Raw genomic sequence first — 25,445 nt, 5'->3', positions numbered from 1 at the left:
GGTTTCAAAGGAGCCCTGCTAATAATATAAATTGAAACACAAATATATGTGCTAAAATAAAATAAATAAAATAGATAAAAATACCTCAAGCAATCCGATAACAAGGAAAAATATAGCTTCACAAGTTGGGCTTCCTGTGGATCAGGTGATCCCAACATGCATTGTCATCGTATAAGGTTCTTTTGCAATCGTTCTTATTCAATCGATCTCAAAAGGGTACCATTTAAAAACTTTGCAGGTAAGATGGTATTGATATTTTGCAGGTTTTATCCTTGCTGCATTCTTTTAAACGCCTCCCATTTTGATTACCACTTAATTTTGCTAAAAAAAATAAAAATAAGTACGCTTTTTTCACTTAAAGTTGTAGAGTCCCTCTTACATAAGGCAATTAGTTGTGTCGAAATCACTTTTATTTGAAAGTTGTACAATTTTAATTTTATAGAAGCCTCTTTAAAGAATCTGCAGTTGTTTTGAGCAAAAAATTTAGGTAAAAATTATTAAAGACAAAGCATATTAATTATTTTGGTTTGATAAAAAAATATTTCATTCTTACGAGCTGGAAAAGTTTGGGTACAATTTGGATATTATATAGATACACGTGTCATTGAGATTGGTGTCTTTATAAACGAAGATTGTGCAAATATAGTTAAGGTGCTGAATTATCTTGAATAGGCCATTTCATGGATCCCGTTACTCGACCTCAGCCTTGTGTAATTATTCTTTAGAATTTGACTACAGTCCGCAGTAATGAAAGGAATTTACACATCAACGAACAATTGAGACACTTAAAAATTTCACAGGTTGTAGGCAATTTCTAAAGAATATATTACATGCTGACGAGGCTGAGGTTGAGCCGCAGGATCTGTGAATGGTCTATTGATAATCAATGTTTTTGAGAAGTTTTCATGAAGTTTTCTTTATTAAAGTACCATTAATTTTCATCATAGTGAGAGCTAGGCGTGTTGGGGGGGGGGGAGTGGAGGGTTTTTTTTGGGGGGGGAGTGGAGGTGGTAGGGTAAGGAGAAGGGAGAGTGAAGAATGAAGATAAAGGGCAAAATCTAAAGTAAGATAAGTAATATGTGAACTCTCTCCTCTGAAAGTAAAATGTACCCACCAATGGCCAGGGCAATGAGACATTACATTAACAGTGAACACTTCCAATACAATACAGCAATGATAAATAAATTTACTTTTAAAACCATATAATAATTTTTCTTATTCAGGTGGGAAATATCCAGTATTATTACCAGATGAGTAGCCAAAGACGATTGCAAACTTTTGCCAACCACCTCGCACCATCTCCTGCATTAGAAAACTGTTCCAAAACAGATGGCGACCAAGCAGTCAAGAAATTTCCTGGAAGACATGATATCTTGAAGTGGAATGGATGGGGTTATGCAGATTCACAATTTTCAATCAAGGATGACCAGAAGGCATGTTTTACTGGGTCTCGATACATGCTCAGTGGGCAAACATTTCCTAAGCTTGTAGAATGGTTTGAAAATGAATGCCATGCAGATAGAGCCCAGAAGAGCTTGGCAAAACCACTGCCGAATCCAGATTCACTGCCAAAGCCAATCGTGAATGAGATGTTTCTTGACCAGATAAAGCATTTAAAAGTGGACCATACATTAGACCCTATCATGAGGTTATTTCATGGTCATGGGCATACTGGCCATGAGATTTTTGTCTTGCGTCATGGAGAGTTCAAAAGAATACCAGATATAGTTATCTGGCCACGATGTCATCAGGATGTTGAGGGTATCGTCAGAGCAGCAGTTCAATGTAATGTCTGTTTAATACCATTTGGTGGGGGAACTAGTGTGTCAACTGCGCTTGAGTGCCCAACAGAAGAAAAAAGAATGATCGTATCCTTAGATATGACTGAAATGAAGCGAATTTTATGGATAGATGAGGAGAATCTTGTGGCGCACATTGAAGCAGGGATTATTGGTGAAGACCTTGAACAACAGGCAAGTTTCTCTCAAAATTTTTTACTTAAGATTGTATTTCTTTTTGTGAACTAATTTTTTTTCTGGGCTGAAAAGGGAATTTTGTTGAAATAGAAATTGTTCCTTTTTTTATGCAATCACTGACAAATGTATTTTCGAGCTTTCAATGTATTTTAATCCATTGTCCTGGGCCAATGAAAATAATTTTTACAACCCCTTTTCTCCACCCTTTTGGTTGAGTATATTAGTCAATATATTCTTAGGGGAAAGGTTGGAATGAGTGGCATGCACTGCTACAACAACTGTCTCACCACTGTGTATGCCATCCTAGGGTTGAGTTAAATTCTAAACTGATACACACAAGTGAGATAAGTTTGTTTAATCTACGAAGCTTTCGCTGTTGTATCACAGCATGGGACAATCACAACAGAGCTAGGCTCGCCAACAAACCAACAAACAACTCTACTCACATACAACATCGAGATCGGCAGGACTCGAACTCGGGTCGCATTGGTGAGAGGCAGCGCATAAGCAGCGCACGTCATCTAGTGTGCTTCCCAATGTGTTGCTCTCTCCATGAGGGACAATGAAATGTTCCATTTGTTTCAGATTATGAATATTAGGGTAAAGCCCATCTGAGCACCTGTGTCATGTTTAATTACAGCTCCAAGCTAAAGGTCTTTGTGTCGGTCACGAGCCAGATTCCATGGAATTTAGTTCACTTGGTGGATGGGTTGCCACTAGAGCATCTGGTATGAAAAAGAATATCTATGGTAATATTGAAGACATAATAGTCCGTATAAGGATGGTCACACCACAAGGAACAGTTGAAAAGAATTGTCAAGTCCCACGTATGTCTACAGGTCCAGACATTCACCACTTCATTCTTGGTTCAGAAGGAACCTTAGGAGTCGTAACAGAGGTTACTCTTCGCATTCGTCCAGTTCCCCAGGCCAAGGTATACGGTTCTGTAGTGTTTCCAACCCTTGAAGCAGGGATCAAGGCATTGCATGAGATTGCAAAGCAGCACTGTGCACCTGCATCAATACGCCTGATGGACAATGAACAGTTTAGATTTGGTCAGGCACTAAAGGGTGAAGAAACATCTTTTTTTAAATCCTTTCTTGATGGAGTCAAAGCTATGTACTTGACAAAGTTCAAGGGCTTTGACCCTCATTCTTTAGCAGTTGCAACTCTTCTCTTTGAAGGTACAAATGAGGAAGTCCTTATACAACAGAAACGAATCTATGAAATTTCAGCAAAGTTCGGTGGAATCCCTGCTGGAGAAGAGAACGGCAAGAGAGGCTACATGTTAACCTTTGTCATTGCATATCTAAGAGATTTAGGATTCGACTACTACTTCTTGGCAGAATCCTTTGAGACATCAGTGCCTTGGGATCGGGTGGCCAACTTGTGCATTAATGTCAAGGAATGTATCATAAGGAAGTGTGCTGAGCTTGGGGTAAAGTACAAACCCTTTGCAACATGCCGTGTGACCCAAACTTATGATACAGGTGCTTGTGTGTACTTCTACTTTGGTTTTAATTACATGGGCCTGGCCGATCCACTTATTGTGTATGATGCAGTGGAGAGCTCTGCAAGGGATGAGATATTGGCAAATGGAGGGAGCTTGTCTCATCATCATGGGGTTGGGAAACTCAGGAAAAAGTGGCTGAAGAAATCCATCTCGGATGTTGGGTTGCAGATGATTAAATCTGTGAAAGACTCAATCGATCCCCAGAACATTTTTGGTAATGGAAACTTGTACTAAAATATTGCAACTCATTTTAAAATTTGGCATAAGGTCAGGTCAGAGAAGTCAGGTTATACACTCCATTGTAAAAATCATTGTCTGGTTATAAACATAGAACATAGAATCTAGAAGCTAACACAAAGTGGTACATGAGAAGTACATTAATTAGATGTACCTAGTTATCTGACTTCTGACTTATGGAATGTTCATGAATTGGTGCACTGACAGAGAGCACAGTAGCTTGTGTACAGCTGCTTCCCAACCCTCACCACCACAGGGGGGAATCAGGGAGGGGTGGGAAGCAGCTGTAAACAGGCTCAGATGCAGAAGCCTTTAAGACGTTTCATATCAACTCTGTATCTCAAATGAATACATCAGAAAGTAATTATATCATTTTCCAGCATACCTTTCAGTCTTAGCTTCTATGGTCTTACGTTTTGAACCTAACGATGAATTTTTCAATTGAGCGTATATACATGGTGCTGGTGTTGCATATAGTGACAAAATTACACAATTGATGTGTGCACCACCTCACCAGCAGTGTTGTGCATGACAAATACATCGAGTTATTCTCTTTTCAAGCCTCAAGATTCAAAAGTGTGATTGATAATCAATTGATTTAAAATTAGTGGTATTTAATTTAGTAATATGAGTAATTTAAAAAAATGATATTCAAACTGGAACCCATAAAATTTCAGACATACAAAGAGTGCAAAGAATGGCCTCACAACAAATATCCATCTGACTGGTGAATTTTGTTTCAACCAATCACAGCACGTTTAGCTGTTTTACCATCGACCCCTCACCAAAATAGAGGAATGTATATTATAGTATGCAGCATGATTGTCATTCTTAAGTGATAACAATTGTTCTCAACATTTTGTAAAAGGTAAAATGTAGTAAATGAGTATTCTATTATTAGTAGAATTTTAGAAGAGTTTTGTAATTTTTATCTAATGCTATTGTTAGTTTGAAAAAAAAAATGAATCAGATTATGAATCAGACACATGTCCAGTGCTGGCCTCTCCTATCCCCTTGTCCCCTGGGGATTCCAAAGACATCCCCTGTCTATCCCCTTGTCCACACTATAATGCAACCCTCTCTACTATCTATGTGTCTCCCATCCCCTTGTCCCCTGGGGATCCCCAAGACATACCTTGTCTATCCTATTGTCCCCAACCACATACAGCCCTCTCTATCTACTAATCTATGTCTCTCCCATCCCTGTTTCACCCGGGGATCCCAAGACATCCCATACAACTCGTCTTTACTATCCATGTGTCTCTCATCCCCTTGTCCTCTGGGGATCCCCAAGACATCCCTTGTCTATCCCCTTGTTCCCAACCACATACAGCCCTCTCTACCAATCTATGTCTCTCCCATCCCCGTCTCCCCCAGGGATCCCAAGACATCCCTTGTCTTTCCCCTTGTCCCCAACCATGCAATCCGTTCCATCAGTTCCAAAATAAAATGAAAAATTACTCGCGCATTTGATTAAAATGACGTAATACCACTAGTGCTCACCGAACACAATACCATTTTCCAAAGGTATTTCTCGTGTTTTTTTTGTGTTTTTTTTTTTTTTTGGATGCTTGGCTTTAAACAAACGAAATAATGACAAAGCAATGGGCCTTTTTCACGCGGCAGCCATGTTGGTTGGAACATTAGATTCTACCACGCGTAGCCTCGAGTTTGAGAATGAGTTTATGCGAGTGAAACAAAGGTTTTTATTCTCATGAGGATAAACATGGCTGCCGTGTGATAAAGGTCCATGCCTGAAAATGCTTCATTGGAATCGCCAAATTTTTGAACTACCAAACTTTGAAATTTTCAGTTTCTACTGAACCAAGTTGATACTGATATGAGTTAAAAAAGAAAAGAAGAAAATCTCATCTGGATGAGGTTCGAACCCACAAACAGAAATTCGGGGGGGAAAAAACGATTCCACTTTGCCATACCCCCGAGACATCCGCAGAGCTGAGGCGGCGTATGGACTTCGGACCTGACGGCGATTAAATCCTTCTGCCCTTGGGTGTACGAATTACGCAAGAAAATGTTCTAGCCGAAGCATCAGGGGAGAGACCAGCCGGCCCCCAGACCATATCGGCTAATCCCTTGCATCTCTGCCACGCACGGAATCGGTTGAAAAAAATACTGTTAAAAAGTCTAGTCTATTCGGTGCATTCTTTTCACGGCTATTGTTATGCTGATTATAACCTGGAATTGTGGTCCAGTGGAAAAAACTTGGGCTTCCATATCCGATTACAAAAAGTCAAGTCCGGCTGGGCAAAGTTAGAAGCTGGATGGGTGACCTAAAAACTATGCCCACTAAAAACGAGTACAAGTTTTTTTAAATTTAACTTCAATAGATTAAAATCCAAGTTTAATTTAAGTTTACCTTGTAAAATCGTCAAAAAATAAAGACTTCCTCGCATTTAATTCGTGACTAGCAGAGAGAAACGATTTTCAGCAAGAAATATCCAGCTTACCCCCTGAAGGGTAGGCCTGTATCCAAAAACATTGTTGACAAGGGCCTATAATGCACATCAAAAGCTGTCGTCATTCTCTTCCATCCTGCACGATAGCAGAAAACTATCTTGCTGCGCAGGTAGCCAGAGGTCCAAAGTCGATGAAACTTTTTATTTGAAGGTCGCAGCTTATGTACAGCCGGAGCTTGTTCGATAACCTAACCTTCGGCAATTATTTTTCTTTCACGCTGTGATTTTGTCAACTCTGAAACATGGCTGACGTGATGCGCCAGTAGCGTAAGTGCCCAAAACTTGAATAAGGAGCTATAACGACAATGGTATAATCGACGCCACTGTCGTCATCATTATCACCACCGCCGCCACCACCACCACTTTCGATTCATCAACAACATCATATGACCACACCCATCATCATCATCTCGATCATCATTGACTACCACCACGACCACGACCACCGCCATCATCTCATCACCATTACCTGGTAGCGTGACCATCACACCATGACACCTGTGAAAGCCAGGTTGGTTAGGAACAAGTAGATCATGATCATGTCGTCTGTTACTACGAGATGTGTGAACAAGTGTCACACGAGCAAGCTTCCAATGATCTGGAAAGATATACCATTAGTTAAACTTAAAGATAGAGCCATAGTTAGTTTAGCTTAGTTTAGTTTATTCGTCACTATTTACAGCCTGAGGTACAATATGCGATCTAATAAATTAAGTGAGCTAAACATAGTTATATAGAGATAAAAAGGAAAACATAGTGAAAAAGAAGTAGGTTATTATGATAAAACGTGACAGGAGGAGGATACAGGACTTGCGTCCCAATTGACAACCTTCCCCTATTGTAGTAAAACTGAAAAAATACCAGGAAGTACTTCTTAGAACAATTTTGCATTATGAAAAAATTAGTATGAAATAGCAAGAGTGGAGAGGTCTAAAAGTTATGACCTTAAATATTCTATCAACGAATATTGGACTAATTCTAACTATACTATTAACTATGGTAGCCGAACACAACGAGTCTAGACTAAGATGAAGGGTTGGCAAGTTTCACAGCAAGCGAATAGAACTAGAACCATCCATACCAGTTGCCTTGGCTTTGAGGCTTTCAAGATGTTTTTCTACTTCAAACAATCTTTGAGGTGAGAGTGTTTAAGCGAAGTAGTGCTATTTTAGGCCGACAGCACCTGTATCCGGGCCGTCATGCGTCGATAAACGGTATCACCCTTAACTGAGTGCATGCGAGTAGCCATGGGCGGACTATAATGATCATAAAAAAGACTTTTGAGCCCATTATAGTTTATAAATTAGATGTTAATTAATCAGTAGGACCATCCTTCGATGTATAACACGCGCACAAAGTATATGACAGCAATTTGCTTTTGTTCTTTTTCCAATAATTTTCCCAATATAATTCACTTAACTTTTCCAAGCTTGCCCCACCCTTCCCTTTGCATAGTGATATCCTTTTCTCGACATTTTTCTGAGATTCAACCCAAAAAAAATTGTACCGTGAAAATACGATGAGAAAGAGTTCGATTATATGAAAATTTTAGGGTGAATAATGCAATTTTCCACGCACTTCAATCGGCATCTTTGTGCTGGTCGGTGTTCTTGATGTTAAGGACACTGAAGCATTGTTTGTTTTTGTTACCTAGACAACCAAGAAAACTCTAGAAATTCAGCTACCGCCTAAAAGCTTTAGTTAAAAATCCAACATAAAGTCGGGACTCTGGAAGGTTAAGGGGAAAAGTTTGTGACATTTTCAGAACAACAGGAACATTAGATGTTGAAAATCCGGCTCTTATTCCTTAATATTTTGGGATTAAGAATTCTGCGAATCAGTCCACACATACGTTCAGATGGGTATTGTTCTGTCGGCTATATGTTGGCAGAGACCAATTGAAAGTGGTCGAAGTCTTTCCGATAGAAAATACAAAAGATTTCAGACCAAGAGGAACAAGCAAGCTTGTCAAGTTATCATTCAGTTGACAGGTGATGGGCTTTTGGGTGGTAGTTCACCGTTTCACGTCAACGAGCATGTGTCTGTTCGTTACCACTATCAATACCAGTGTATGTTCGCCCCTAATGACGACTCCAAGATCGTCTATGGTATGTAAGAGTAGATAATTGAACTTTATTTCAGGCACAGAATTGCTATAATTTTGATCTCACGGCCGTTTGCATGTATATGAAAGTAGCGCGACCATGACGTACAGCTGGGCTAAATCTCGCGGTTTTTTTTTTTTTGTTTTTTTTGCACGGGACACGGTCATGATAGCCGACAGTAGAGTATTAAATTGTTTTGCCAAGAAAGTAAATAAGTAAATTAATAAATTAAATAAATCGATAGTGTAATTGACAGATAAGTCAAGCCAAGCCTGACTGCTATCTTGCTCGATATGTGGTTGGAGTTTATTTTTTCTCCTTTTCTGGTTATTTGTCTTTAGTACTTGTATGTTGATTCGTACAGTTATTTTGTTCTATGTGCTGTCCGTTGTTTGTTTTAGGAATGCATATCTCAAGTGGGTGTAAGTGGTGGCTAGCCGTGGGACACCTCCCTCGAGCTCTCTCGACCATTCCAGCTCAAAAATAGAACTTATAAGAATCCACCCTCGCTTTTATCAAGCCAACTCTCCTTACAGCCGATTGACTGACATTAATTCCTTCACCCTATTCTTTGACAAGTTTCGTTAGGCAATAAAAAAATATGCGTTGCGTCGTTGCAGACCCTTTTACCTTGGGTGTAACCTTTTCCCACTTCAGACCACGTTTCATTCCCTAGAGTATCATTTCTTTCTTTAACGGTTACACATTAGAAGACACATGGATATGGATACCACTCAAACAAAGAATCTCATTCTTAAGAGAATTACACGTGGTCTGAGATGAGAAAACATTACGCCCAAGCTAAAGAGGTCTATAGGGAATGGTGAAGGTTCTAAAATTTCTCCGCAAAAGTTGCAAATCGTAGAATCACTGTGTAGAACTCACTTTTTTTCTCTCGCAACGATTGCGGCAACATTGACACAAAGGATAATAATAATTAACACTTATATAGCGCAAACATCAATGCATATATGACGAAATAAATGCAGAAATGAGGAAGATTCTGGTCTGAATTTTTACTGACAATTTGACTTACCGTTGACCAGGAGTGGCTGTGGAGCAATGCAACGCGACCTTCCCCTTCCAGAAGAACGTCAAGTTTGGTTCATACATGCGCGTGTGGGATCTCGCCACATCGTACTCTGCAACCACCATAGCTCGCTATTCCACCATCACTTCTGGTCCCTGGAACATCTCGCCTGATGGGAACTATATCTGCTGTCAAGGGATGAAACAATACAGAGAAGAAGACCTTTTCATCGCTAAATGCGGCACTGGAATGAGTGAAGTGGTATCTTGTGGATTTGAGGGCGTTGTTAACGAATATCGTAAACTTTATCCACAAACGTGTCCCTTTTCTCCTGATGGTAGTATGATAGCAAGTACATTCGAGAATACCAACGGCCTTCAAGTTATGATCCACAACACTGTATCTCTAGACATCTTGCATTCTGTCAAAATCACCAGGACTTGTAAAGGCTTTAAGGGCACCGTAGCAAGCTTAGTATTTTCCTCGGATAGCTATTTTCTAACTGTAATCTCGTCTAGAGGTCAGATTTTCTTCCTTCGCTCGTCGGGACTCAAATTTTGCCATTTCTTAGACACTGAAGTGATAATCCAACCACTTGAAATGCTAGACCAAACAATCAGTGAACCGTGTACCTGTGAGTTTGACCCCCGTTTTCCTCACGAGGTTTTCGCTACGTGTACCTTTTATCGAGGGCTTGTGAAGATCTGGGAGATAGTACCCTCTAGGACAGGCCCCCGACGCGGTAAAATAGAAAATATCTGTGAAATTCAACTCACCAGGGTCATCAACAGCATGAAATATTCCACTGAAGGGGATATTCTTGCCGTAGGTTGCAGTGAAGGAATCATAACTTGCTTGGATCCAGACGATGGCTCGACTTTGTTCGAGCTTGATACCTCGATACAGTCGCCTGAGTTTCAGAGTACAGCGGGGATATACCACCTGGCGTTCTCGCGTAGCGGAGAGCAACTAGCTGCGAGCTATAGCGATGGGTACATCAGGGTATGGCAGCTCCCCGTCTTGCCTAACTTAAAGCATTTTTGTCGGATTGTAATTAATGAGTCTTTTCCTGCTTCTAAGATACATATGCTGCCATTACCCTCTAAGATTAAAAAATATCTTCTTTATAAGAGGTATTAGGATGAGATCAAGACACTGGTCATGAACTAGCAGGGGGAGAGGTGGGGAGGGTGTGAACTCAGTGCTTGTGTTTCTTGCGACAACGTTGCCTGGGGACAGACTTTTCGAGGCACAATAATGGACATCTTAACATTAAGATATCCGCCATTTTCCACGAGAATGATTATAAAGGTTCTGACACACGGTGCAACATTGCATGCAACATTGCACGCAGCAGGAATGTTGCATCGTATGTCTACCCCAAACATGTTGCACGCAACGTTAAATGCAACAAATCTGAAGTTGAATCGCGCAACATATTGCGCGCAACAAATTTCATCATGTGAACATGGCTGCAACATTACATGCAACGTTTTGAAATTTCCAGCCAATCTGCTTGCACCAAATTTATGACTGCTGACCAAATATCTTAGCATAGCAGGCTGACACAAGCGAAGTTGCGTGATTTTATTGCAATGTCTGTCACCCCGATTCAAATTTGTTGCTTACAATGCAATGTCGCTTGCAATGTTGCACCGTGTGTCAGCACCTTAAGAAACACAAGAAATACAGTATGCCACTTCGTGGTTGTGTGCAACATTGAATAGTTTTTCATATGTTTACAGCTTCATTCCCGGTACTTAGGGTAATAAATTCGAAATAGTAAGAGAGAAGAAAGCGGTATTTCAACAGTCTTCTTTGACAAACTATAGTTTTTAATAAATGGAAAGAGAACTCTGACAGATGGTTTTCTTCGGCTTAAAAAAAGCGGGGGTGAGGGGACAGGCTGACTGGCAAATTAACAAGATGAAAAATAAATTAAAGCTGGCGCTTTTGGAAGAAAAGCAAAAGATTTACCACGTGTCCATGCAGCGAAAAGAAGAAGGCATTGATGGTTTTCAACCATTCCCAAGAGAATTGAATAACAAAAGACACGGCGGCCACGTTGGAGGATATTCTTTTGTTAAATTCCTCCAACATGGCCGCCGTGAAAGCCACCAATTCGGGGGAAAAAATAACCAACTCAATGTACACAGTGAAAACTTTTAACTCTCTCTTATAAATATTTTCGAAAATGCTAAAATAAACTAAAAAGAGACAAAGAGATTGGTTAATTTTTTTTCATTGAAGCGAAGGAACAATGAGTTATAGTCTAGACAGGAAGGAAGAGCTACTAGGACTGAGAGAATCGGTTCTGTTTCGTCAGTTATTTGACAAGAAGTGGTTGGCGTCTTTTTTGGGGGTGGTCTAAGCGAGGGAGGAAGCAGAGGAAAGCCTCGGATGTATAAGAATATAAGCTGTAGGAGGTAAGATAACACTTTTATTAAGTATGTATTGACAAATAAATACGTTAACAAGGTAAAAGATAGTTAATGTCCGCACGGTATAAGTGCCCATTGAACCGTTATATTTCAGATATAAGATTCAAAAAAGGAGGGCTAAAATTTCTCTTTTTTGTCAACTTCTAGCTTACTTTTCCGGGTTTAAATTGATCCAAAAATAAAATTTCAATGACACACTATACTGGAAACTGAAATCAAAGTACAAAAATTTCATTTCATTTTTTTATATATTTGATTTTCCAAAATTCCTTCAGTACACCAAAGCATACCCCAGGTATGATACTTAAAAGCTACTTTTCTACCCATTTACTTCAATAACTGTGTTTTACCCCTAATAAATCAATAAAAAATCCCAAAATTATGTAGGAAATTTTGTCGTGACGTCAAACCCCCTCCCTCCCCTCCCCCCCCCCCAGTAATACACACCAATGATCACATTCTCCTTGCATGCGCCAACACGATAATCAAATGAGCACAGAAACTCGACCTTTTGTTTAGAGTTTGAATTTTTCTACTTTCCGAGCTCTTGCACACCCGATAAGAGCTTAAGAATAATTCCTTCTAATGCCTGGCTGTCACGATGGCTTTGTGTGATGGTATGTAGACGTTTTGTTTAAGAAATATTCAAGTTTCAATAACTTTCAATTGAAAGAATGAAGTTTAAGCTTAATTGTCCTGAATTTTGTTGGAATTCTTAACGACATTAATGTCAAAACACTTCAAGATTATTTGTGATATTTTCTTATATTTTTCTTATATTTTTAAAGGGATTTGAAGGATCATAAGTTAACGAAGAGTTGTTTAAAAATCAAGTTTATAAAGACCTAAAATAATCCCGAAACTGGTCAGAATTTCAACATGGCGAAAGGGTTTTGGTGAAGTCTGTGACCGTTTCTTGGTGGTACGGTTGGCGATCTACAGCGATTTTAACGAAGAATAATGAATGAATATTCGATCATCTCTCCATCAGGGTTAGTAATACAGAATCCTCTCTAAAACTGTTCTTGAACTATATTATTTTTATGTAAATATTTAAGAATTAGATAGGACCTTATCCACCTGGTTGTCTTGCACCGACTGAACTTCGTTTCGTGATCGATTTACCGTGTTTTATTTTATTTAGAATTAAAACTATACATCGTTGTTTGACGTTACTCGATAGTTTAAATATGCTTGAATGATTTTCTTTTTAGCTAATAAAGTTTATTGTTCTTTTGTATAGCCTATTTTAAGAAAAACAATAAGTTAAATGAATGTAGTTGAAACCAATAATATGTATATACCCAGAGTATTAAATATTGTATAAACATACAGCACTACAATAATTAAACTAGATAATTAAAGAATGACCTGGTTCACGCACGACATAATATCTATTAGATATGGTACAGGGTATGATATGTCATACATATAGCGGCAACATTAAACATTAATTATTATAGTGATGATGATTCTGATAACAGTGATAATGATAATATTGGATTGGTGGAAGTATATTAGTGGTAGTCCCCCCACCCCCCCCCTCACCCCCTGCCTCACCTCAAAAAAAAAAAAAAAAAACAGGTTGAAAATTAAATATCTACTATATAACTATGGAAATTAAATTCTGATGTTAGAAAATTGATTTGTAATTAGGGCAAAAATGAGTGGCTTTTTTATTTACACTGGTTGCAAAATTATAAAGTTGCTTTCCTATAAATAAATATGTCAGAGTTTAATGCACTTTCCTTTCCTTTACTTTACTTCCCTTATCTTATTTCTAATTGTTCTGACTTTAAAAGCTTAAAATATTTTTATCATTGGCTGTTCCTTATCATTTGGAATTAATGGCTGTTACTCAAGCCAAGCTGTCTTCAAGATCACAATCATCATGATGTAACAAATGCATGGTAGGAAGGCTGGTGATTGGTTAACTGCACACAATTAATCTGATGTGGGGTGCAAGCCATATATCCTTTTATAATATAACTCAGATTGGCCAAAAACCAATGAACCATTTCCCCATGGGCTGCACGCTCGTGCACGCTGATCTCAACAGACACTTGCCTTTTTTTTCTAAATTTTCAAATCTGATGGTGTCAATAGCATGCGCATGAGTGAGATGAGTGATATAGGGTGCGCTCTGTTTGGTTGAAAACCTAGGAACTATTTCCCCATGGGCTGCACGGTTCATCTTTTCTTGAATCTAGCTATACACCGAATCGAAATATGGCAACCAATTTGAATAACTATTGTTTTGCACTGACTAGCGACTGACTAGCCTCGTGTTCACGTGGAAACATAAAAGCATTTTCACATGTATAGGAGGCTAGTCAGTCGCTAGTCAGTGCATAACAATAGTTATTCAAATTGGTCGCCATATTTCAATTCGGTGTATATCATAAATCAATTAAGCGACAGAAAGTCGCTCACCCATTGCGTTATAGACGCACTCAAGAAAATATAAAGAACTCTTAACAAGCTAGAGTTCACTTGGCTACGCCTCATGACACTTGTAACGCTTGTTAATCATTCTTTATATTTTCTCTCATGTGTCTATAATGCCATGGGCGTTCGACTTTCTGTTGTCTGATTGATAAGAAATAGTACAAAAACTAAATAGCACTGAAATTCACCTATTTCTAATTTTGCTTTCAAATGCTTCATTGATGCTATTTTGTTCTATAGTACTATTTCATGGATGTAATTATGGTTTGCACTCTACTAGATCGATATACTAGTTGATACATTTTCAATTGTTTCAAGTTTTTTCTCTGTAAATTCATTGTTTTTGACTGGTTCAAAATATAGTATTATCAACAATCAATCTCGAAAAATTTTTTGATGAAGCATTAACTAGTGAATATAGTTCAATTTCGGATTTGCATGTACATTTTCATGAAAAACTCCTTTTATTTTCTTTGCCTCTAAATTATAAGTAAATGTAACTCATGATTATTTACTACTACGATATTGTCAGAAAATAGTATAGAAATGAATAAAAAAATTATTCCTAACTGATTTTTAGATTAACCAAGCAAGATAAACAAGCTTTTTTAAAATGAACTACGATTATTTTTAGCCCAAATTTTGTGGTATAAACAATCGTGTTATCTGAATATATCAATTGTTCATTTGTTGTAATTTTGTTTTCATCCAAAATAAATTTTTTTTAACTTCAATTTTTTAAATTAGTTTTCTTCCTATTTAATGATTATGAATTAATTATATTTTCTCACCAAGAAATTCCCCATTTTTGTTTTGTAATTTATGAATTTAAATGAATTTGTCTTTATCTATAAGATAATCTATTTACAATGTTGTGTAAAAACATTTTTATTTCCAAAAAAAATCATTTAGATTGGTATGATTCAATTACTTTCTAATTAAACACATGTGAGGATGTGGTTTTGATGGAATGTTGAGTCACTTATTAATAATGAATGCCGCTTCCTGAAAAAAGAATATTATAACTGACTCATAATTAAACCACATGGCATCTAATTTCCATAACTCAGCAGTAATCTGTTTGCATATACATCTGATTTGATCTTTAATTTCTCAATTCCATTAGCTTGAGATATTCCATCTTGTTATCAGTGATGATCTACTTATGTTAGAAGCATTTTAATTTGCTGTTCACAATTTCCCGGAACTATTTTCCTTGCTGCCGATGGTTTGATATTCTGAAAGTGAAATAACCAGAGTTATTGTCTGGGGTCACTTGTAACGTAGGGCTCTTTTGTTTATGATAATTACATGGATATTGTTAGTAATAAATAGTATCCGGTCTGCTGTATGTTTGGTCTTGCAGGCTTAGAAGCCCTTCCAGATATGTGGTAATACATGACTTCAGGGCAACGAAAGTAGATGAGATTGATTTGAACAAGGTTAGTAAATAACAATTTAATGAATCCTAAACCATGTCATATCTGATAAAAACATTTCTCCCTTAGATCCAGCTAAAGCTCTGAATTCAAAATTTATAATTTTCAAAATAACCGATAGAGATAAACTTGACATTGAATGAATTGAATATTGAAAATTGTAAAGTTTCATTTTCTTCATTTCTTACTTAGTAAATATCTTCAGAAAGTCCAACAGGCTTATATTTGAGCAATAACAGTTCATATTTGTGATTTCATGGACATATACCCAAAAAGCTCTGAATTCAAAATTTATAATTTGCAAAATAACTGATAGAGATAAACTTAACATTGAATCAATTGTATATTGTAAAGTTTCATTTTCTTCATTTCTTACTTAGTAAATATCTTCAGAAAGTCCAATGGCTTATGTTTGAGCAATAACAGTTCATTTTGTGATTTCATGGACATGTATACCCAGTATCATCACAATCAAGAAGCTGAAACTCCTAAAATGAAATAGCCACGAAAAGATTGGCTGCCAAACTGAGTTCTCACTTTCTTGTTGCATAAACCATTTTATTTGTCAGTAATATTATAATAAATTCTAATGCTGCATGACTTGAAAAAACATTAATACCTGTGTCTAGCATAGTGTGACCCACTTAATATATTTCCTGACTTTAATGGCAATTTATTTATTTCATTTACAGATCATTAAGACACATTTTATACATCAATATACTTTGTTTTTTTGTTTGATCAAAGAATTATTTAACCTTTAATCTTATAATGTAAAAAATATGAATCAATTAAAGAAAAAACAGTGAACATTGTTGCAATATTATCAAGGGAAGCTGTAGTGTACAAAATTTCACCGTGTTATGCTAAAAATATTTCTCATGTTTTAATAATCCTTGTGGTAATAATAATACTTTGATATCTTTGATATGTTTCCTTTCTTTCTATGCTGGATTTGTTGTTATCATGAGTTGCTGCCTGCTGTAAACAATGATCATAATCAGGAAAAGTGTCAATGATATTCTAGTTTTAAATTCATAAATTCAGATGTAAATCTGAAACGTTCGATAGTATTGTACATATATAGAAAATAATTTTTAAATGGTTTTTCTTTAATTTTTTTTAGGGTGATATTGTACTGGTGGTTAAGAGATATAAAGATGGATGGTTGAGAGGCGTGAGATGTAGAGGATATGAGGTACAGTATGTAAATATTCCTATTTGTTTGTTTGTCTGTCTGTCTGTTGTCCATTTATGCAATCATCCATCTAACATCTATCCATTGATTCACCCATCCAACAATCCATCCATCTATCCTTCCACCCACCCATTCATTCATTCATCCATCCATCCATCCATATCTATCCATCCATCTCTCAACCCATCCATCCATTACTCATCTATCCTTCTGCGCAACTCTTTATCCACACTTGCTTAACTTTGTCTATTGCATCCATCCATCCATTCATACATCCATATCTATCCATCCATCTAACAACCCATCCATCTATTACTCATCCATCCTTCTGCGCAACTCTCCATCCATGTACCTATTCACTTCTTAACTTTGTATATTGCATCCATACATTCTTCCACCCATCAATTCATTCATCCATCCATATCTATCCATCCATCTAACAACCCATCCATCTATTACTCATCCATCCTTCTGCGCAACTCTCCATCCATGTACCTATTCACTTCTTAACTTTGTATATGGCATCCATACATTCTTTCACCCATCAATTCATTCATCCATCCATATCTATCCATCCATCTAACAACCCATCCATCTATTACTCATCCATCCTTCTGCGCAACTCTCCATCCATGTACCTATTCACTTCTTAACTTATTTGTCTATTGTAACCTCACTAGACTGTAATTAACAGGTGATATTATTATGATCTTCATTACAGGTTGGGTGTTTTCCTGCCAATTTTGTTGCCTCAGAGTTCGAATCTCCAACTTTATTCTCTGAAAGGTAAAAGAAAAAAAAAAATTATAAAGAAAAAAATATATCTAGAACTCTGCCATTCAAGCATTTTTAAATGGAAGTGTTAGTTACTTTGGCTGCTGCTTTTTTATGTCATGCATTACATGCCAATATAAAATGTATTACAGTCACATTTTATGGGCCTGGTTATAAGACCTACTGTATTGGTTATATAAGCCCTCTCAGTTATAATCGTGATAGCCCTCCCAGTTATAAGCCCACAAGTCTACTTTACAAATATCTTTCAACTTATAAGGCTCCCTCCCCCAATTACCCACGTCTGATTGGATATCTTGTGTTTATGGCACTGACGGACCCATAAAGTATTACTGGAAAAATTAAAGCAACAAATGACTGTTTCTTCTCTTATGAGTGGTACACACGTTTTATTTTGTATTTCAGGCAGCCAGCATTTTCATTTGATATAGAAGGTCCTCCTCTGCCACCAAAAGCAAGCTCCATCAAGACTGGCATCTTGATTGACATTGAGGAGGAGCCACAGGAAAATACGACAAAACAGCAATACACTGATTTTGATGAGAACAAATACCCTGACTCTGATGAAGCACCAGAACTGCCGAAAAAGATAAGACAATTAAGAAAATCCCAAGAAATGGACATAAATTACAATAATGATGAACCATATGATAACAATATTAATGATAAACACATCGGTAAAGGTCAATTTGACCATGAGATGGGCCATGGCTTTACACCAAATGTTCACAGAGGTAGTGCAACCATATCGTCATCTTCACTCATGGGGCTTAAGATGTTACAAGATAGTGAGATGTCGAAATATCCTGAAGGTAAGGAAGGGTAGACTGAGGGGTTTTGACGGTCAGGGGTTAAGTTGATGGATGGCATACTTTAAATGGCCCGTTTTGGCCACTCATCGGTTGCCACTACATTAATGCTATTTTCATGAACAGGCAAACTCGCTAGCTGCGAGTTGCAAGCCAAAATTTGGTTTTCCACTGCTGTCAATCAAATCTAATCAGTCGGTACCTTTCATATTTTTTACTGGCGGCAGCAAAAAAACAAATTTCAGGGTGCATCTACAGAGTTCACATGTTTATAAAAGTAGTAGTAAAGTATTATTAATATACATGAATAAGATGAATAGGATATATTTGAGGTTATGCTTATAGAAAATATTCCCCTAAACATTTCAACAATACTTCATTGATGGATGACTGATGATGTACTAACAGTTTGTTGAGTGTTTTGATTGACACATGTCAGCTGGTCATAAAGTACACCAATACCCTTTAGGGCATATATGTCAATCTCAATGCTATCAACTTTAACATCAATGCTAGTATTTCCAAAATAATTTAATACCAAAGTAGCTTGTTGTGTTATTACAGTAGAGGGCCCAGTTGTACAGAAGGTGAATAGTGCTATCCAATGGATTTTAAAATTCTTATCCAGTGGATACATTTATTGGATAAGACCATCGACTTATCCAATTGATAAGGATATATCCATTAGATAGTACTAATCATCCTTCGTACAACTGGACCCTCAGGGTTGATCCAGGGGTGCTAAAGGGGTGGTAAAGGGGTGGTAATATAGGTGACTAGTCACCCCTTTTTTGCTCAAATTTGTCAGTATATCGTTAGTAACAGTCACCCACTTTTTTCTCAAATTCCTGATAAAAGCTTCCTAGTAAAAGCTAAAATTCCTGGATCTACCCCTGCCCTATATATTAATAATTAATGCATTTATCAAGGGACCTCTATTTTTTGTTTCTTTGATGGTTTTAAGTGGTATGACATCAATTATAATTCCTTGTATTATAGACAGCAATGAAAGAAAGAGAACTAGAGCTGCTGAGGTAAGAAAACGTCAAATGATCAGACCTGCAATGAAAATTGTACGCAAGTCAATAGCTCTTCTGATGCATCTATTAATCACCCAGATAGTCAATATCTTACCATTAACTTACCAATCACCTTAGGGCAGTCTAGTACCAACAATATGACCACCACTGTAGAACCCATTCATGTCCTACTATGGTATCTAACTTGGAAATAAATATCATCATTTTGTCTTCTTTTGCAGGAAATTTTAACATCCGAGATTTCATACTTTAGTGGGCTCAATGTTCTTATATCAGTAAGTCAAACACACTTTTATAGGGCTTTGTTGTTCCTTTTTTACATTTTAATTTTAGATTTTGTTTTGATTCTAGAATTATTTAAAACCACTAGAAGATCTTAATATAGTATCAAAAGAAGACATCCAAAAAATATTTTCCAACGTAGAGGTAAAGAGATTTCAATATAAGATACCTTATTATATCTCTCTCATTATCTAGCTATCTTAATTACCTACCTACTTACTTACTTACCCTACCTACCTACCCACCCACTCAGCTCCACCCACTGGTCCACCCACCACCTGCCCATCGACCTACCTACCGACCTACCCACCCATCTATCCATCCACCCACCCAACCACCCATCCACCCACTCCCACCTACCACCTACCTACCCACCTACCTACCTGCCCATCCACCCACCCACCCACCCACCTACCACCTACCTACCCACGCACCAACCCACATTTACATGCTCATTATCCACCAAACAATATACTACCCTACTTTGGTAGCTGCCCTAAACTACGTACTTTCTCCAGTGAATTAAATCACTAGAAAAAGTTAAAAACGTTTTTTTCATCAACGACATTCAGTCACTTGCATATATAAGCAAAGAAATGGTCAGTAAACTTCAACAGCGACTGGCAAAATGGGATGCTGAAACAACTGAGATTGGTGATGTCTTATTAGAAATGGTATGTATAATGTATTTGGCCCAGGGGGGGGGGGGGTACTCCTATATATGGACTATACGGGGATGATCCGCTGAACAGGGTATGGTTTTTCGAGCTTCTTGTCATAAACGGGGCATGCAAATTCACTCAAGTTCCAAGTTCTTCCTGAGTTTCCTGTCATATTCAGGGATTCTACTTTCGTATTGACTGAAACTGGTTATTATGGTCGTCAAAAAAACAATACGCGAGATGACATGATAATTGAAACAGGAACTCAGTGCAATAAGTTATATCTTTTTGTTATAAACAGGGTCTACAAGTTTGAGTTTTTTTATCATAAACAGGGTAAACCTTTCAGAATCCCAGCGGAACACCCCTACCCAAATCCTGGTGGAGTACCCCCACCCCCCTCCCCCGGGGGTATGTATAAGAGTAAGGGTATGTGATGAGAGTTTTCCTGATAGTCAGTTTCAAATCGACGGTTATCGTTTGTGTCGAAACGATAGAAAGGCCGGCGGAGGAGGACTCATGATTTACGTGAGAAGTGATATCTACTTTGTGAGGGTCCAGCAACTCAGTGGTCTATCTCCGGAACGTTGGTCTCGGTTTAGAACCGAATCAATTGTACTCAAGATTAAACTGGGCAAAACTTGGCTTGTTGTCGTTGGCATTCATAGACCTCCTTCGTTTCCCAAAACACAATGGACGGAGGAGCTTACACTTCTCTTTGAAGCTGTTTCTGCACTAAGCGATACTGTATTTTACGCCGGGGATTTCAATGCGGACCTCTTAGATCCCGACAAACCCCCTCGAGAAGGACGTTGTCTTCTGGATCTAATGGATATTTTTGATCTTGACTGTCTAATCACAAAGGCAACTCGTAAGACACACACATCCGAAACACTGCTAGATTTGATCTTGACAAATTCCAAGAAAAAGGCTCTGACATCAGATGTAGTTGATACGCAAATAAGCGATCATTCTTTAGTATACACCATTTTACGGGCAACGGCTCCAAGATCGCGCTCTCGAAAAATATGTTTTCGAAGTCTCAAGAACTTTAATCAAGAAAAATTTATGAAACATTTGCAAACGGTACCATTTTCTATAGTAGATGTTTTTGACTATGCGGATGATAAACTTTACGCCTTTGAACAACTTTACACTGGTATTTTAGATGAGCACGCACCTCTTAAACAAACAGTTATCAGGGGAAACCAGGTTCCTTACATGACAGAGCAGTGGCGCAAGGCTATAAGGCATAGAAACAAGCTCTGGAAAAAGTTCAGCAAGGACCGCACAGACGCGAATTGCGATCAATACAAAATTCAGCGAAATAAATGCACATCGTTAAGACGGAAGGCTATTAAAGAACATTTTGCGAAAAAATCTACGGAACCGGAAAACCCAAGGGAGTTCTGGAATACGTATCGGCCTTTCCTATGCACTGAAGCGAAACAAGCAAATGACATAATCCTAGAGGAGAACAACAAAGTCATAAGTGAAAAGCGTGAAATTGCTGAACTTTTAAATGAACATTTTATTAAGATCACAGAGAGCGTGGGGGCGGTGACTGAAGAGGAGTACGGAAAGAATTTTGTCAACCATCCAAGCATTATAGCGATCCAACAACATAATAGCAACACGAGTTTTGAATTCCAGCGCACAAATCAAGTGCAAGTCGAGAAGCTGCTATTAGAGATCAATTGTCGTAAATCGTGTGGCTATGACATGATGACACCTAGACTTGTAAAGGATTCGGCGGCTGTGATAGCTAAACCTATTGCAAGCATTTTGAATTCGTCGATTGACCAAGGTGTTTATCCGAGTGGTTGGAAGAAAGGACAGGTGACACCATTGTATAAAAAGGACGACGAGTTTATGAAGGTCAACTACAGACCCGTCACAGTCCTTGTTGTGCTCAATAATGTGTATGAATCAGGATGCTTTGCGGCCAACCTGATTATTGGAATCAGAAAGCAGGAATTGTACAAGAGTTATTTTAGATTCCTGTTTCAGAAATCAGAAAACTTACTTTTCGGCACTGCCTAGGTATATTGCATAGGCGAAAATACAAGTTTGAAGGAGAGAATGCAGGATTTTGGATTTCCGTTTCCCGAATCAGAAATCGCATTTCTGTTTTCTGAATCACGAATCAGAAATCACAATCTTGCTGACATACGACAAAACACCACGTGTAGGGGAGGGGTGACCACTCGAAAATGCTCTTACTTCCGGTATCAATATCTGCGCTCTATCACCCCACCCCTAGTCCAATAGTTGTAGCTGTTGTTGATCTTCCGTTAAGATTACCAACCACGTGAAAAAGTTATACTTTTTGTTAGGATAACTCTCTTTAAAATACCTTTCCACGTCCCGTAAGAATCCTCCAGCATCGAGAATCTTTCTAATTTGTCTTGGACATTGAGGGGATCTATTAAGCTCATTTTTTGTCGTAATCACTGACAGAACAACTGAGATCTTTTTAGCTAAGTTTGAATTTATCAGTTTGGCACAATTTTAAAGTAATATACTACCCAGGGGATCACGGTTCAATAATTTGATAATAATAATAATTTTATTCTAGCGCATTACATAATATCTCAATGCTCTTACAATATAGAATAAATCAATAAATAGTGAATAAATGAATAAATATGTATATATACACTGCAATAAGAAGAAGAAGAAGAAGAAGAAGAAGAAGAAGAAGAAGAAGAAGAAGAAGAAGAAGAAGAAGAAGAAGAAGAAGAAGAAGAAGAAGAAGAAGAAGAAGAAGAAGAAGAAGAAGAAGAAGAAGAAGAAGAAGAAGCAGCAGCAGAAGAAGAAGAAGAAGCAGCAGCAGCAGCAGCAGCAGCAGCTATCAAAATATAATTTTTAATTAACTATTAATATAGTTATTTATGCGTCAAATAGGAATGTCTTAAGTTTTCCTTTAAAAGATTTAGTGGATGGAGTGTTCGTTATGGATAGCGGCAGATCGTTCAATGTTTGTCTAAGCGGAAGATCAACAACAGCTACAACTATTGGACTAGGGGTGGGGTGATAGAGCGCAGGTGAATGATACCGGAAGTAAGAGCATTTTCGAGTGGTCACCCCTCCCCTACACGTGGTGTCTTGTCGTATGTCAGCAAGATTGTGATTTCTGATTCGTGATTCAGAAAACAGAAATGCGATTTCTGATTCGGGAAACGGAAATCCAAAATCCTGCATTCTCTCATTCAAACTTGTATTTTCGCCTATGCAATATACCTAGGCAGTGCCGAAAAGTAAGTTTTCTGATTTCTGAAACAGGAATCTAAAATAACACTTGTACGATTCCTGCTTTCTGATTCCAATAATCAGGTTGGCCGCAAAGCATCCTGATTGTATGAAAGGCTGTTGGCGGTACAGATGCAGGACTTTTATCGCGCGATCTTGTCTGACCTAATAAGCTCTTATAGAAAGCTATATAGCTGCGAAACAGCTTTGTTACGCTTGACAGAAGATTGGAGGGCAATGCGCGATAAGGGGGAGCTAGTTGCGGTGATGTCGATGGACCTATCTAAAGCGTTTGACGTTATCCAGCATGATTTATTGTTGACTAAACTAAAAGCGTATGGTGTTGGTGAGAGAAGTTGTGCGCTTCTGAAAGACTATCTCACTGGGAGACAGCAGAGGGTGAAGATAGGAGACACTTTCTCTAGCTGGGAGGGCGTTGGCCGTGGAGTTCCTCAGGGTAGCGTCTTAGGACCAATGCTATTCAACATATTCATAAACGATTTGTTTTTCCACGTCACAGAAGCCAAGTTAAATGCATATGCGGACGATCATCAAGTATACTGTTCAGGCACTGATCCAGCAGAACTTGAACACTGTTTATGTAGTGAAGTAGCTAAAGCAAACACATGGTATAAGGTGAACGCAATGAAAGTTAACGAAACCAAGCACCAAGCGCTGATTTTGGGAAAAACTGACCACAAATTCTCATTCCCTGTGAAAGATTCTCTGGACATTTTTGGAATGAATATAGACAATAAGCTCTCCTTTGACAATCACATCTCCACCATTTGCAAAAAGATCAACAATCAGTTTAATGTTATGTTAAGATTTAGAAAACGTATCTCAAGGGACACTCTAATAAAGCTGTATAAGGCTTTCATTTTGCCGCATTTTCATTACTGCTCGTCGGTGTGGCATTTTTGCGGTGCGCGCAATGCCAGCAAAATGGAAGCTTTAAACAAGCGAATATTAAGGTTCCTTTTACAAGATTATGATTCTTCATATGATTTATTACTTGAGAAGGTCAACCTAAAATCTCTACAAGTTAGACGCCTTCAGAATTTCTTAATCATATTGTACAAAAGTCTATTTTTTTCTCACTACCCAGGATATCTAAACAGTATGTTTAGAAGTACATTAGTACGATTAGTATGTAAGCGCCTTCACGGTCGCATGCTTTTTTCAATAGCTCTACAAGATTTTTGAGTTTTTAGTATAGATTTAGGATTTTTTTCACATTTTTCCAATTTGTAGATATTTTAAGAACTTTTATTAGTCTTAGGACATTTTTTTCGACATTTTATATCTACGAGAACTCATATTTGAAGCCTAATCGTCCTGGAATTGCCGTCATTGTTGAATGCCAGACCTTACAAGCTTCAATTTTGCTCGACCTGGTCTCTGGAATGGTAACTTTCAACCACAGTACAGCGACTCTAATATCATCTTCAACTTTAACCATGGAAATAGAGGTAAAAGAGCTGGCAAAAGGGTCAAGGAGAGAGATTCTATTCGCAAGAACAGAATCGAAACCGTTATGCATCATCGACCATCTTATGAATTTGCATACAACTCTCGGGACAGGAAGGCAAATGAAAATAATTTAATTTCTATTTCTCTAAACGAGTCTGTTGCGGGTAAACCCAACATGACGAACTCAGTGTCTGTTGCGTCTGGTAAACGCTCTACACTGCAAGAATCTTCATTTACTACGATGGAACTTGACTGTTCTACGTGTGGA

The 25,445-nt window shown here is 37.9% G+C and overlaps 3 protein-coding genes across 3 annotated transcripts in view; all 3 read left to right on the top strand.

Annotated features, from left to right (window-relative positions):
- Positions 1–165: 165 nt before the first annotated feature.
- Positions 166–4,709, top strand: LOC116294965 (alkyldihydroxyacetonephosphate synthase, peroxisomal). Its single transcript, XM_031702667.2, has 3 exons — positions 166–238; positions 1,224–1,973; positions 2,617–4,709. The coding sequence occupies exons 2-3, from the start codon at positions 1,251–1,253 to the stop codon at positions 3,721–3,723; spliced, it is 1,830 nt and encodes a 609-aa protein (XP_031558527.1). The 5' UTR covers positions 166–238; positions 1,224–1,250; the 3' UTR covers positions 3,724–4,709.
- Positions 4,710–12,264: 7,555 nt separating this feature from the next.
- The window catches only part of LOC116291202 (uncharacterized), a 28,030-nt gene continuing 14,849 nt past the window's right edge, over positions 12,265–25,445 (top strand). Inside the window, exons 1-10 of the mRNA XM_089031721.1 lie at positions 12,265–12,396; positions 12,568–12,771; positions 15,594–15,669; positions 16,793–16,864; positions 17,586–17,650; positions 18,065–18,471; positions 19,468–19,502; positions 19,730–19,783; positions 19,860–19,934; positions 20,363–20,464. Of these exons, the coding sequence (XP_088887847.1) occupies positions 12,740–12,771; positions 15,594–15,669; positions 16,793–16,864; positions 17,586–17,650; positions 18,065–18,471; positions 19,468–19,502; positions 19,730–19,783; positions 19,860–19,934; positions 20,363–20,464 (918 nt within the window). The 5' untranslated portion in view covers positions 12,265–12,396; positions 12,568–12,739. The remainder of the gene's footprint in view (positions 12,397–12,567; positions 12,772–15,593; positions 15,670–16,792; positions 16,865–17,585; positions 17,651–18,064; positions 18,472–19,467; positions 19,503–19,729; positions 19,784–19,859; positions 19,935–20,362; positions 20,465–25,445) is intronic.
- LOC148910413 (uncharacterized) lies at positions 20,586–24,925 on the top strand. The gene is made up of 3 exons (XM_089031722.1): positions 20,586–22,374; positions 23,704–23,712; positions 23,821–24,925. Exons 1-3 carry the CDS (start codon positions 20,972–20,974, stop codon positions 24,908–24,910), a joined length of 2,502 nt encoding a protein of 833 aa, XP_088887848.1. The 5' UTR covers positions 20,586–20,971; the 3' UTR covers positions 24,911–24,925.

Source organism: Actinia tenebrosa, unplaced genomic scaffold (assembly GCF_029948245.1).
Source record: "Actinia tenebrosa isolate PJP-AT-01 unplaced genomic scaffold, QUT_ActTen_1.0 PGA_scaffold17__23_contigs__length_9995812, whole genome shotgun sequence".
Lineage (NCBI taxonomy): Eukaryota > Metazoa > Cnidaria > Anthozoa > Actiniaria > Actiniidae > Actinia > Actinia tenebrosa.
The sequence above is the reverse complement of the archived record's forward strand: the minus strand, read 5'-3'. Positions and strand labels throughout refer to the sequence as shown.

Coding starts and splice junctions, on each gene's coding strand:
- LOC116294965 (XM_031702667.2), top strand. CDS start 1,251: ATGAGTAGCCAAAGACGATTGCAAACTTTTGCCAACCACCTCGCACCA. Junction 1,974..2,616: donor GTGAAGACCTTGAACAACAG/GCAAGTTTCTCT, acceptor GTTTAATTACAG/CTCCAAGCTAAAGGTCTTTG.
- LOC148910413 (XM_089031722.1), top strand. CDS start 20,972: ATGATTTACGTGAGAAGTGATATCTACTTTGTGAGGGTCCAGCAACTC.